We start from the raw sequence: 14,950 nt of genomic DNA, 5'->3' as shown, positions 1-14,950 counted from the left end.
GGAGTTACAGACCTAGAAGAGTAAATAGTTATACTTGGGAATAATAAGTCACAAAAATGACTTAATAAAACACATTAATAAAACTGAGCAACCAGTTCAAAGAATCATTAATGTCAGGCATTTTAAGTTTGTTTTTTTTTTTTGCTAAATTATACCTGTTAATTGCTGTGGCTGTAAAAGGGTTACCATACATACTTTCCATGCTCTTTATCAGACATTTGATAATTTGGATTTTTTATGTTAGAGAAGTGAATGCTGTGCATTCTGCATGCTCTGTGCTGCCTCTTGCAATTTTATGCTGCACAGCATCATGCAAAAATATGGGATATTTTGCATTTGGGACATAGAACTTTTTTTTATTCCAAGGGTTTTAACAGATCAGTGGACAGTATTTCCGTCCAAAGTAGCACAAATTGAAAGCATTATAATTTGCAAATGTCTGCAGTACAATTTTAAACTTTAAAATGTGTGCTAGTCCCAGTGTTTATCCCAAAGATCTAAATAATAAAAAATGACAGTTTTCCCATTATGCAGAATAAAAATAAAATAAAATAAACATGGTGTTAATTTGCATGGATATCTGAAGCATTGTATCTGCCTGTGTATAAAGATAAAAAATAATAGAATACAAGATCAACTGATTTCTCAAGTAAAAACTGATTTGTCAAACATGTCCAGGTGGCATGAATGAACCTTGCAGATGCATTCACTCTACATTATGACAAAACAGATTTTTTTTTTTTCTTATATCCAATGCTTATAGACAAAGTACTGGAAATGTTCAAATTCTAAGGCAGGGACATGTATGTCTTTCACCACAAAATTTCTTCTTGGGTTGGATGCTGGAGGGTTAGGCACACATTGCCAGACCCATATCGACTACCTAGTAGTCATCAAGGTCAAAAAAATCATCTTCTCCACCTTGGTAATCCATTCCTTGGAAATCAACTCTGTACCGCAAGATACCTGCAACAAACAATGTTTTCATGAGGCAACATTGGTCAAATAAATAACACTTCTAATGACAAACACCACACAATTTCCCTAGTTACTTTCAAAGTATTTAAAACACAAACATATGGTCCATTTGTTAATTCAGGGGCTACAAAAGATGGTTAATACAGTAAAACCTTGGATTGCGAGCGTAATTCGTTCCGCAAACATGCTTGTAATCCAAAGTACTCGTATATCAAAGCGAATTTCCCCATAAGCAATAATAGAAACTCAACTAGTTACATTATTCACTGCTGGTTTGGAGTCAAGTGGGGGCTCCATACATTCTGTATATTCCTGATACTAAGGCTGCTTGGTGTACTGGGTGGGCAGACTGGATATCCTGGGGATGGGGGGGGGAGGAAATGTTTCTCTTTTATGGTCTGTTGATTTTTTTTTTCTCCCCCTTTTTTGCTGTTGCTTTTGACTGTGTTGACGGTCTTGTTTTTTATGTACTTTGTTAAAACTCAATAAAAAGAATAAAAAAAAAAAAAGAAATAATGGAAACTCAGATGATTCCTTCCACAACCATTTATTAATAAATCCTTCAGTTTATAGTCCATATAAAAAGATTATAGCAATGTGATAGGTTGTGTAACCATAAAATGTCCATCCAGAAATGACGCCTCCACAAGGGGATTAGAAGCAAAATCTAGCAAGAACTCCAGAGTATAAAAGAGAAGAGAGGAGCCTCTAAGTGTAGCAATATGGGGACATTTAATGAAGGTTCAACATTTGGCAACTCACATGGTTGACGATTAAAAGAGGCACCTCTAAATATTCAGGCATCCGGAGTAAAGCTGTCCACATAGACCATCTTCCGCACTGCCGGCTCTCACTACCGTTAGTCTGCAGTAGTGACCGGGAAGACTACCCTGCAGAAGAGCGATCTGAAAGTGAGGCTTGAAGAGCTCATGGAGCGCAGTTTGGAAGGGATGACATTGATGGCGGTCAGGAGGACGGTCTATGTGGACAGCTTTACCCCGGATAAGGATTATAGGCTAGCGCTGAGGATTATAATTATTCTGATACCACTGTATATGTAGGCTGCTGCTGGTATAAAAGGTGGTGTACCTTTATAAAGTGTATAGTGCAAAAGTATACCTGCGCTGCTAACAAAACAAACTAATAAATAACTCTCAATAAATATTGTGTATAAATAATCTGTGTAAAGTGCTAGTGCTCAACTTGAAATACACATTCCTATATCATAAATACCAATCAATATATAAAATTTTTTTTTTACATAAATACAAATTTTATACACGTGAAAATAATGAATGTGAATAAAATCCTTCAATTAAAGACGTGCTTAAATAGTGACAGTCTTTGTGCAAAACATAAGTCCAAAGTGCTGCGTGCTCGTAAAACAAGTGCCGGTGCTCTCTACATGAGTAGATGCTCCCCTCCTGGACCCCTACTCACCAGAAGCCAAATAATACACCGCTTTCAGAATATCCTTAGATAGGACGAGCCTTAGGCCAAAAGGCTGTACTCACTCCCAGTGTTCCCGTATGGCGGAAGGTGGATGTAGTCGGGCGTAGTACGTACTCGGACAGACGGCTTGACGCGTTTCGCTCTGCACAGAGCGTTATCAAAAGCCTTTTGATAATGGCTTTGATAACTCTGTGTGCGGAGCGAAACGCGTCAACCGTCTGTCCGAGTACGTACTACGCCCGACTACATCCACCTTCCGCCATACGGGAACACGGGGAGTGAGTACAGCCATTTGGATTGGCAACCCGTGGGATGATTTTTAGGCGTTTGAACCTTTGCCATATTGTAAGTGTATCTTGTATTGTGTGCATCGAATAAAGTGGTTACTTAATTCACGATGCCAACATCTCTTTCCCTTTTTTTGAGCAATACCTGGATGATGTGATCTACAGTAAAGCTGTTGAGTTGATGGTCCAATAAGGCTCGTCCTATCTAAGGATATTCTGAAAGCGGTGTATTTGGCTTCTGGTGAGTAGGGGTCCAGGAGGGGAGCACCTACTCATGTAGAGAGCACCGGCACTTGTTTTACGAGCACGCAGCACTTTGGACTTATGTTTTGCACAAAGACTGTCACTATTTAAGCACGTCTTTAATTGAAGGATTTTATTCACATTCATTATTTTCACGTGTATAAAATTTGTATTTATGTAAAAAAAAAATTTATATATTGATTGGTATTTATGATATAGGAATGTGTATTTCAAGTTGAGCACTAGCACTTTACACAGATTATTTATACACAATATTTGAGAGTTATTTATTAGTTTGTTTTGTTAGCAGCGCAGCTTTACCCCGGATGCCTGCATACTTAGATGTGCCTGTTGTAATCAACCATGTGAGTTGCTAAATGTTGTACCTTCAATAAATGTAACCATATACTACACTTAGAGGCGCCTCTCTTCTCTTTTATACTTAGCTGTGACATGACGCTACTTGTATATCAAGACATCGCTGTTTATCAAGTCACAATTTATAAAAGATCTTTCCTTGTTTTGCACAACGCTCTCAAACCAAGTTACTCTCATCTCAATCCAAGGTTTTACTGTACTTTCAAACATAGCTTCAAGCTTTGCTCCCTTGAATGTTCTACTAGAAAAGCTGGCCAAAGATTGATCTTTTTTATTTTTCGCTTTAAAAAATGAACAGATTTCCTCCCATCCACACAATTGGGAGGCGGATTGAGGAATTTTCCCCCGCTGATATATTGTATTTTGACAGCAGGGACCCTCTGCCCTCTGAAATACACTGATCAGCACCCACCCAATGGGCTGCAGCAGCGGATCAAGACAAATCTTCCAACAAGCCTGTTTGACAGAAATAGATTGTTACATCAATTTCTGTTGTGTAGATCAAAAATTCAGCGGGTCCATGCTGAACCAGTCGATTCTCAATCTATCCATGGCCAGCTTTAGTGGGATTTTTTTTGGGAGAAACACACTAGTACAACCTTAAAGCAGGTAGTTACAATAGCGCCATTTGAAAGAATGGTACCAGTCAAAAATGTTGTTCTTTGACCATTACAACAGTGGTTACGCTGTTTAGCAGTTGATTAAATAAATTTGAAGTAGCTAGAATTTAACACTTGAATCAGCATTTCCATATTCATTACAACCGCAAAGTTAATTTACCTAGAAGCTGTGCCACAAACCAAATATTTTGCTTAAAAATTTGACATGTAATTTGACATCAGATTGTGTCAAGTACAAAAAGTAGGAGTAGGCATGACCTTTCCTTCTATCAAGTTTTGAAGTCCGATATAAATATAAAATGTATTAACTCTTCTGCTTTCCTGCTTTTTGAAATGGTATTGCAGAGGGGGCCTTAAATCTCTTCTCCTGGGGTCCCCCTGCTGGTTCTGTCCTCTCCCATAGCAAACTGCTTGCCATCCAAAAGGCACACACATCACCGCTCTTCCTCACAACCTCCCCCCATCCTCAACACTTGATTGACAGCTGAAGGAGCCACTGGCTCCCAGTGCTGCCTCGGTCTCTGAGTAGAGGTAGAGAACAGGATGCAGCCATGCACAGCGCTGGATTGATTAATAACTCAGGTTAGTGTTTAAGTCGTAAAACATTTTTAACCTTAACGCATAGAGTGCATTAAGGTAAAGAAGGTTTTAACTTTAGAACTACCTTAAGCTTCTGGTTAGTGCATGGATTTTGTAATGACAGAATATATTGTAATGGCAATTTAAAAGCCCCATCCCTCCATTATAAACAATGCGGTCATGCCAACATACGGAACTGGAAGAAGATCCTGGGTTTCAAGGGGCAGACTCCATAAAAATAAATGACTGACCAACTCAAATCCTGACACGAGAAGCTGGACATACATGGATTGAAACTCAGCTGGGACTGGCCAATTTTCAAGCCATGTATGGGCAGGCTGATTGTACCCTAGTTGATCCATCAACTTGGGTACAATCAGCCTGATGGATTTTTCTACATACAGTTACTGCCAGCGGCTATAGTCGCTAGCAGTAACAATTGTATTCTGCCAGATCCCCCCCCCCCCCACAGAATACAATAGCGCTGCAGGTGGCAATCCCCCATCAACACTGCATGTGTTGATGGGGGAAACTAGTAAATTTCTAGTTATCCATGGCCTACTTAACCACTTAAGCCTGGGAGGATTTGGCTGCTCAAAGATCGGGCCCAATTTTGCGATTCGGCACTGCGTGACTTTAACGGACAATTGCGTGGTCGTGCAATGCTGTACCCAAATGAAATTGACATCCTTTTTTCCCCCACAGAGCTTTTTTTTGATTGTATTTGATCACCTGTGCTATTTTTATTTTTTGCTCTATAAAAAAAAAAAAAAAAAAAAAACGCGACAATTTTGAAAAAAAAAAAAAAAAAAACATTTTTCACATTTTTTTATATGAAATTCTCAAAAAAAAAAAAAAGTAAAAATCAAAATTTAAACATTTTAGGGCAATTTGTTTTCTGCTACATATTTTTGGTAAAACAAAAAAAAAAACAAAAAAGAAAAAAAAAAAAAAAAAACGCAATAAACGTATTTTGATTGGTTTGCGCAAAAGTTATTGCGTTAACTACGGAAAAGATGTAATTTTTATGGTTTCGTTTTTTTAACTAGTAATGGTGGCGATCTGCTTTTTTTTTTTTGCGGGACTGCTACATTGTGGAGGACAGATCGGACCCCTGACTGACATTTTTGGGGGTACCAGTGACATAACTACAGTAATCAGTGCTAAAAATATGCAGTTACTGTAAAAATGACATGGTAGGGAAGGGGTTAACTTTATTGGTGATCAAGGGGTTAAGTGTGTCCCTAGGGGCGTGATTCTAACTGTTAGGGGGCATGGCTAGTGAAGTAATCACAGAGACATATGATCCTACATAGCAGGATCGCATAGCCTCTGTCATTACTTCAGGTAGAATGACAGACGGCTGTATTTACATCAGCCGTCTGTCTTTCTCCCTCTCCTGTGGGAGATCGCAAGTGGCCGGCGGACATCTGAGCCGCCGGTCACACGCGCTGGCAAGGAACGACGCGCGCTCGCCCCCTACAGGCTCGTGGGCGAGCGACATAGTACTTTGCCCAGGAGAGGCTGACTGCCGCAGTAAATAGTCGTGCGGCAGTCAGCAAGTGGTTAAGCCATTAACGGTTTAAAAAAAGATCCAATTCACTTAGTGCTAATTTCTTTGGGTGATAGTCAGTTGATGTAATCACATGAGCAATTACTTTATATATACATATTTTGAAAAAAGATGTAACACTATATCCAGTATAAATTGTATTCTCTATTTACCTCCAATGCCACCAAATCCTTTCACAAATTGTGATCCTTCTTGTGACTTGTCTGTAACAATCTCCAGTGTTGCTCCAAATTTTTTGTAGTTGTTAGCAAACCATTCTAGTAGAGGCATACTCTCTATTAGCTCATGCTCTTGTCCAGTCTAAAACAAAATGACAAATTCACATTTAGTTTCACTAGTCTGTTTTTATTGAATAGCAACATATAAGCATGCCTTAGCCGACCAACTTTTTGCGCATATGCACAGATAGAAGGGCAAAACGTGAAACTTGTAATGAATCCTTAATGTCTACCGCAAAGCACAAGGCATGAGGCAAATCAGTCATCTTCACAGCAGAAACCTCATCCTGCCCAGGCTTACTCAACCATTTAACATGGTCCTTTAGGGATTGACAGACGCCTATTGCCACCACCAAGGGCTGAACCACAGATCCGGCAAGGGAAAAAGAAGCCTTTAGTAAGGATTCAAATTTTTTTTAAACACCAGCTCATTGTCCACTGAACAGGTTAGATTTTTGTTTAGTGAAGACACTGTCACATCCACAGCCAGCATACTCCACTTTTGACACATTTCTCTTCCATAGGATACTGGAAGGAAAATCTCTTTAGGAAACCTCCACCTGAAGTAGGTTAAACAGAGTGGACCATCTACATAAGAGATTGGATCAATAACCTCTACTGAGAAGCTGAGAAAGTCTGAGCCTCTTCAGGAAGTGACTCCCCAGAAGTGGAGTCCTCCGCCTGAACATCTTCCAATATTTACCTCCTCTACCCATTCCTGCTTGAACTGAGGGTAAGGGGGATCTCATGCTTTTTTCCCCCCTTGCGTAACTGAAGCAATCAGACCATTGATTTTCTCAGCCAGCCTAAGCTTAAGTTAGATTATCTTTTGCAACATAGGTTGATGCAGATGCACCGGTAGTAGCCACAATGCCAGATAAGCTAAATGGTTCAGATCGGCCTGTCGCCTCTGGTCTGTCAGGGGAAGTTATCACAGCAGAGCTCCTCTTAGGCTCCTCAGGGGCTGCTGGTGGTACACGTGCCCCTTTCTGCCGTGCCTTCCCCACTCCAATTTCTGGAAGACATAGCTTGCCACAAGCGATTACATACCTGGGCTTGAACAAAAACATAACACCAAGTCCCTCAGGGCAGCACTTCCCTGTAAGGCGGTGATCCAGCACAAAGCAGCTACCACAGCCTCACAGCAATATGCAACACTTTAGATATGCCTGCCACCTGTGCCAAACACCCAGGACTCATGTGCTCCAGCAAACAGCTAGCTGTGTCCCTTGCGCAGCCTCAGAAGCTCCACACCTCAGGCACTCAAGTAAGATGGCCTCTTGCAGCTTCCGGACTAACAGCGAATGAGCCGCATCGCCACATGCACGCTCACAGGGGATCGCCACCACGCATGTGCGGCGCCGCAAGCGCACACCAGACGTGCCCACATTTCCGCGGCTCACATGCCTCTCAACCAGTGATTCGGAAGGCTCTATTCCCACATCTGCGAATAACGTCCGGCAAGACTCCTTAAGAGTGGCCAGGAGCATCCATCAGCATAAAAAAAGTAATGCACAGTATGCTGGTCCCAAATATTGGGTGAAACCACTGCTACACTGAAAAATCCCCCACACCCTCTAGTGGCTGGAGATGGAAGGCACGGTCATTTGTGGTAGGACAGTAAAACAAAAAAAAAAAAAAAAAAGTGTTGCCAAGGGAGCAAAAATGTATACAAACACCCCTGATGCATTATGTACCAAGGACTCACTTCCCAATCCTGCTACAGGACCCTGACGTTAGACAGCGGTCCAATCTTCACCAATCACAATGGGCCTTGTCACTAAGGACCTTCAGTGACTGGGTACCCCCTCAATTCTTGGGTCCACTCCCTTGTACCTGTACAGCACCCTGCCAGAGCTGCCTTGGTTCTTACTTGCCCAGGACTCCAATACACAGGGTTCTAGGGCCAAAAATTGTTGCATTATAGCAAAAACTTGCTGCGTCCTCCTTTGCTAGGCTTGGGTACCATTTATCTTCACATTAAGCCATACAAAATGGCTCAGATTATTCAGTCCCTTGATTCTCAATCAAACCAGCCGGGGACCATAGAACTCGGAGAGCTTCAATAACCGTGACCATCACCCTCAAGATACTGGGGGGCGGACGGACTGAAATGCTTCCTGTATGGGAGGGGTTATATAAAGGGGGACTTCCTGTTTGGTTTTACAGTGTCCATTCACCTATAGGTGCCGCATAACCAAGATAGTAATGTTTATTGCCTGCTCTATGTTCTGTGATATACGACATAAGAAAAAAAAAAAAGACAGGCAAGTGTGGACTTTGGAGACAGCGAGCCAGGCTGTGTCAAGACCTTTTGGAGGTACACTGCACATCACCCCAGATGTTAGTGGATTGAAAGTGGGAAAGGCCTGTAGGACTGCTGCCCTTAAGCTTATGTTCCGCCATAATAAGTAAGCAAGTGAGGGATATCCTATACTAGATATTCTCTTGCTTCTGCAGTGCCAGCAAGAGAATATCTAGTATAGGATATACTAGAGGTAAGGTAACACTGCAAGCCACCCTGGATCAGTTAGTGGATTGAAAACGAGCAAGGCCTGCAGGACTGCTGCCCTTGAGCTTATATTCCACCATACTAGATATGGGATATCTCCATATGGGATATCTTACACTGGGTACTCAAACATTGGAGCCAGGAGGATTGTGGTCACTGTAAGGCAGTAGGGAGCCAACGTATAAACCTCTGAGTATTGACATGGTGTTGTCACTGAGAAAATGGGAAGACAGAGGTATTCGCACACACTGGAAAATGGCACACATGTGCAGTGTGTCAACCCAAAAGGATGACCACGCAGAAGAGGTAAGGCTGCAGAAGTATAAGGAGCATCAGTTTTACAAATGTGGTGCCTGAACGATCACACCAGAAATCTATCTGGTCCATAAAAAACACGAGAAATATGACCCTAAAAATAGTCCTTTAGTGTCCCATGCTCAAACAAGGGAGGGTCACTTCCTGTAGGAGGGGCAAGAGGCCTGAAAAAACAGGTACAATTATTAGCAGCAAGGTAAACATTTTGTTAATCTCCCCAACAGGTGACAGAATCCTCAGTGCTGTAACCTGAAAATGGAAGATCCGGACCGATTTTGCAGTGGTTAGGCCCTTTGGGAAGTTGCTGAATACAAAGATCCATAACTGACTTCACAGGAGCAACAAACAATGGGGATGGGAATACCAGGAAAGGCACTGGGCCACACTCAGGAGTCAATGCTTCGAGCAGTATTAGGTGTTTATGGGTGACATTGACCATCCAAATCCTTTTCCAGGTAACCTAGTAGGTTAGGGGTCCCTTTAAGGGCTGTGGTAGACCAAAAAAAAAAAAAAGACCCTGTGCATCCAAATGGCTGTGAGTCAAACTACTTAAAGTGGAAGTAAACCCTCCTATTGTTTTCAGCCAAGGAAACTGACATCTCGGCCTGTGTTTAATCTACAACTGCCATGATGCTGCACATGTGATAATTATGATACCAGCCATTAGATAAGTTTGGTTGATAGCACAACCAATGGGAGTGTTACATTCCCACCACGTGCAGATGTAACTTTTTTGGAACAGTTAAATGGATGGGTTTACTTCCGGTTCAAGGACCTACCAGAGTTCAAAATCAGCTCCCAGTGCTAGAAGTAGGGGCATACTCTCATCCAGAAGCTATTAAAGAAAGCTTAAAGTGATTGAAAAGGTTACATTTTTTCAAAATTAAAACACATACCTACCTGATGTTTGCAATGGCATTCTTTCACTCATGGTTAGTGTTTGGCTGAGGCCATTTATTATCAATCAACTGTGTTTACTCTTTAAATCAAAAGATAAAGAGATTTGCAGCGCTCCGAGGAAATGTCACTTAGCTTTTGAAACTGTTCACAGTAAAAAGTTGTATAAAGTCGTTCAGCAGTGTAGATAAAGCATTATGCAGAGAACCATAAAGGTGAAAAGATCCTCTAGCAGTCCGTCACTCGTAGCACATAGAAAAAAAAAAAAAAAAAAACATGAAAAAAGCAACATAGCGTGATTCTGCTACAATCAGATATACATTGTCAGAAGGGGAGGGTCACACCCGTGGTGGGAGATGGATATAACTGGTGAAAGTGCTGATACACAGAAGCTCCCCGTTTCCCCCCCATGCAATGAACACTCACCAACTCCAAAATTTCAGCCAGCATATAGTAATGGTAAAGGCAGCACAGCAATCCTCCTTCCACAGTGAAGCCACTTACGGATCAGCTGATAAGCAACCTGTCCTAAGGATCCCAAGCCAGCTCCACTTCCTCTACTCTCATAGCCCCTTGATGATCGGCAATTGGCCTGAAATGCGTTGGGCGCGTTTTGATACAGGGTGTGCTCTGCTGAGACTAGTCGCGCCGCTGCTATGCCTATTAAAACAGCGGGACCTATAAGTGGCTGCTCTGCTTTTGTATTGTATTTTTAATAAATGGAGTGGTTTTAAACTTACTACCTGGCCCTCATCTGTCCCACTCCTATGTGAACGAGTGACTTGTGAACCTATATGATCACTGTGAGAGGAGAGGAAGTGGAGCTGGCTTAGGAGGGGTTGCTTATCAGCTTATCCGTGAGTGGCTTCACTGTGCTGCCTTTCCCATTATTATATGCTGGCTGAGATTTTGAAGCTGGTGAGTGTTCATTGCATGGGGGAAGCAGGGAGCTTCTGTGTATCAGCACTTTCACCAGTTATATCCATCTCCCACCACGGGTGTGGCCCTCCCCTTCTGACAATGTGTATCTGATTGTAGCAGAATCACGATATGTTGCTTTTTTCATGCTCTACGAGTGACGGACTGCTGGAGGATCTATTCACCTTTATGGTTCTCTGAATAATGCTTTATCTACACTGCTGAACAACTTTATACAATTTTACAGTTTCAAAAGCCAAGCCATGTGACATTTCCTCTGGGCGCTGCAAATCTTTGGGGGGGGGGGGGGGGGTTTCCACCGGATCAAAACCACATTGTTGAGGGGAGTTTGGCCACTGCAGAACCTTCACTTTATTCTACTGTTAGCCAATGACAGGTCGGCTTTGCCTTGTGTTTAAGATCATTGTCATGTTGGAATGTCCAAGAACCTCCCATGCGCAGCTTACGGGCTGATGAATGCAAATTTTCCTCCAGTATTTTTTGATAACATACTGCATTCATCTTGCCATCAATTCTGACCAAATTTCCTGTGCCTTTGTAGCTCATAAATCCCCAAAACATCAGCCAATCCCCTTCGTGTTTTGTGGGTTTTTATTTTTGTTCACCCCCCCCCCCCTTGAGGATAGACCAAAATTTCTCAATGGGATTATGGTCTTTGGGGGGGGGGGGGTTTCCTGGTCATGGACCCAACATTTTATGGTTTTGATCCCCAAGAAACTTCGTTATCACTGCTATCATGCTGGAAAAGGCATAGTGCGTCACCAAACGGTTTTTGGATGGTTAGGAGAAGTTGCACTTGGAGGATATTTTTCTACCATTCTTTATTCATGGCTGTGTTAAGCAAAATTTTGAGTGAGCCCACTCTATCTTGGCTCAGAAGCAACCCCACACGTGAATGGTCTCAGGAAGCTTTACTGTTGGCATGACACAGGACTGATGGTGGCGCTCGCATTTCTTCTGCAGACAAGTTTTTTCCACATGCTCCAAACAATTGGAATAGGGATTCCGAGAAAATTACTTTACCTCAGTCCTCAGCAGTCCACTTCTTGTACCTTTTGTAGAAAATCAGTCTGTCCCTGATGTTTTTCCTGGTCCTCCCTGACACCAGGTCACCCGCCTAAAAGGCTTTGCTTCACAGTATGAGTATGTGCAGATGCACTCACATCTGCCTGCTGCCATTCCTAAACAAGCTCTGCACTTGTGGTGCCCTGATCCCGCCGCTGAATCAACTGTAGGAGATGGTCCTGGGCACATGCTGGACTTTCTCTCAGTTATTGATCCAAAAAAATGGTTGATTTAGGTGCAATCTTAGTAGCAGCAATATCCTTGCCTGGGAAATCCCTTTTTGTGCAAAGCAAGGATTGCACGTGTTTCCTTGCAGGTAACCATGGTTAACAGAGGACGAATAAGGATTTCAAGCATAACCCTCCTTTTAAAGCAATCACCATTAGGCCCCTTTCACACAGGGAGTCCGTCAGGCGGACTCAATTTTTCTCAGCGGGGGATCGAACCGCCGATCACCCGCTGAGCAGGCGGATGGCAGCTGTATCTCCGTGCTGTGTGCAGAGACACAGCTGTCAGGTCCCTTCTGGGGGAATCAGATGGGAACGGACCGTGTGTCCGTTCTCATCCGATCAGCTGGACGGATGGAAAAAAGGGTTTCCATCTGTCCAGATTTGATGGATCGGATGTCAGCGGACATGTCTCCGCTGACATCCAATGCCCCATAGAGATACATGAGGCATCCGTTCAGATCAGTCAAAAGAAAAAAAAAAAAAAAAAAAGAAGGACAGGCGGATCTGAACGGTCTGCCTTTGTGAAAGGGGCCTTACAGAGTGATTTCCAGCCTTGTCCTCATCAACATCGACACCTGTGTTGAGCGAATCACTGACCTGATATCAGCTGGTCCTTTTATGGCAGGGCTGAAATGCAGTGGAAATGGGTTTTTCCATTTCATTTTCATGGCAAAGAGAGACTTTCATGTGATAATTTAGGTGATCACTCTTCATTACATTCTAGAGTATGTGCAAATTGCCATCATAAAAAGGCAGCAGACATTTTAAAATTAATATTTGTGTCATTCTCAATTGTTTCATCAATTGAAACAAGTGCATGCATGTCCTACTGTGGGTGGAGAGAAGCACCCAATACAAATATTTGCAGATCTTGCACCTCTAAATCCAGAAGAGAAAGATCTTAAAACCTCTGACAACCCATGACCTCTCACAATACATGTTAACAATAGTTAACAGTACTGATGACTCCTGGAATTTACTGGAACATTGACGACTGTATTGAATTATTGAATGTAATAGAAATTGTAATCCTTTTTTCCCTGCCCCCCCCCTTCTTTTTGTCTGTATATAAATCTTTTTGGAAAAACAAATTATATATATATATATAGTACAGACTAAAAGTTTGGACACACCTTCTCAAAGAGTTTTCTTTATTTTCATGACTATGAAAATTGTAGATTTACACTGAAGGCATCAAAACTATGAACACATGTGGAATTATATACATAACAAAAAAGTGTGAAACAACTGAAAATATGTCATATTCTAGGTTCTTCAAAGTAGCCACCTTTTGCTTTGATTACTGCTTTGCACGCTCTTGGCATTCTCTTGATGAGCTTTAAGAGGTAGTCACCTGAAATGGTCTTCCAACAGTCTTGAAGAAGTTCCCAGAGATGCTTGGCACTTGTTGGCCCTTTTGCCTTCACTCTGCGGTCCAGCTCACCCCAAACCATCTTGAATGGGTTCAGGTCCGGTGACTGTGGAGGCCAGGTCATCTGGCGCAGCACCCCATCACTCTTCTTGGTCAAATAGCCCTTACACAGCCTGGAGGTGTGTTTAGGGTCATTGTCCTGTTGAAAAATAAATGATGGTCCAACTAAACGCAAACCGGATGGAATAGCATGCCGCTGCAAGATGCTGTGGTAGCCATGCTGATTCAGTATGCCTTCAATTTTGAATACATCCCCAAAAGGGTCACCAGCAAAGCACCCCCACACCTTCTCCATGCTTCACGGTGGGAACCAGGCATGTAGAGTCCATCCGTTCACCTTTTCTGCGTCGCACAAAGACACGGTGGTTGGAACCAAAGATCTCAAATTTGGACTCATCAGACCAAAGCACAGATTTCCACTGGTCTAATGTCCATTCATGTTCTTTAGCCCAAACAAGTCTCTTCTGCTTGTTGCCTTTCTTTAGCAGTGGTTTCCTAGCAGATATTCTACCATGAAGGCCTGATTCACACAGTCTCCTCAACAGTTCTAGAGATGGGTCTGCTGATAGAACTCCATGTGGCATTGACCTGGTCTATTCTGAGCTGCTGTTAACCTGCGATTTCTGAGTCTGGTGACTCGGATGAACTTATCCTCCACAGCTGAGGTGACCCTTGGTCTTCCTTTCCTGGGGCGGTCCGCATGTGAGACAGTTTCATTTTGGGGCTTGATGGTTTTTGTGACTGCACTTGGGGACACTTTCAAAGTTTTCCCAATTTTTCGGACTGACTCATTTCTTAAAGTAATGATGGCCACTCGTTTTCCTGTACTTAGCTGCTTTTTTCTTGCCATAATACAAATTCTAACAGTCTATTCAGTAGGACTATCAGCTGTGTATCCACCTGACTTCTGCACAACACAACTGATGGTCCCAACCCCATTTATAAGGCACAAAATCACACTTATTAAACCTGACAGGGCACACCTGTGAAGTGAAAACCATTTCAGGTGACTACCTCTTGAAGTGTGACTACAAATTTCAGTCATGAAAATAAAGAAAACTCTTTGAATGAGGTGTGTCCAAGCTTTTGGTCTGAACTGTATATATATATATATATATATATATATATATATATATATATATATATATATATATATATATATATATATATATATATATATATATATAAAAATTATAAAGATGTTTCAGTCAAGTCAAACTCATGACAACCCA

The 14,950-nt window shown here is 42.1% G+C and overlaps 1 protein-coding gene across 1 annotated transcript in view; it reads right to left on the bottom strand.

The window, feature by feature from the left end:
• Nucleotides 1-431: 431 nt before the first annotated feature.
• Nucleotides 432-14,950, bottom strand: part of ETF1 (eukaryotic translation termination factor 1) — a 157,723-nt gene continuing 143,204 nt past the window's right edge. The window contains exons 9-10 of the mRNA XM_082255326.1: nt 6,263-6,410; nt 432-966 (exon numbers count right to left, since the gene is read on the bottom strand). Coding sequence (XP_082111452.1) covers nt 884-966; nt 6,263-6,410 — 231 coding nt within the window. The 3' untranslated portion in view covers nt 432-883. The remainder of the gene's footprint in view (nt 967-6,262; nt 6,411-14,950) is intronic.

Source organism: Pelophylax lessonae (assembly GCF_965119305.1).
Source record: "Pelophylax lessonae genome assembly, chromosome: 4".
NCBI classification, from domain to species: Eukaryota; Metazoa; Chordata; class Amphibia; order Anura; family Ranidae; genus Pelophylax; species Pelophylax lessonae.
Note: the sequence above shows the minus strand (reverse complement) of the source record. Positions and strands in the feature narration are given on the sequence as shown.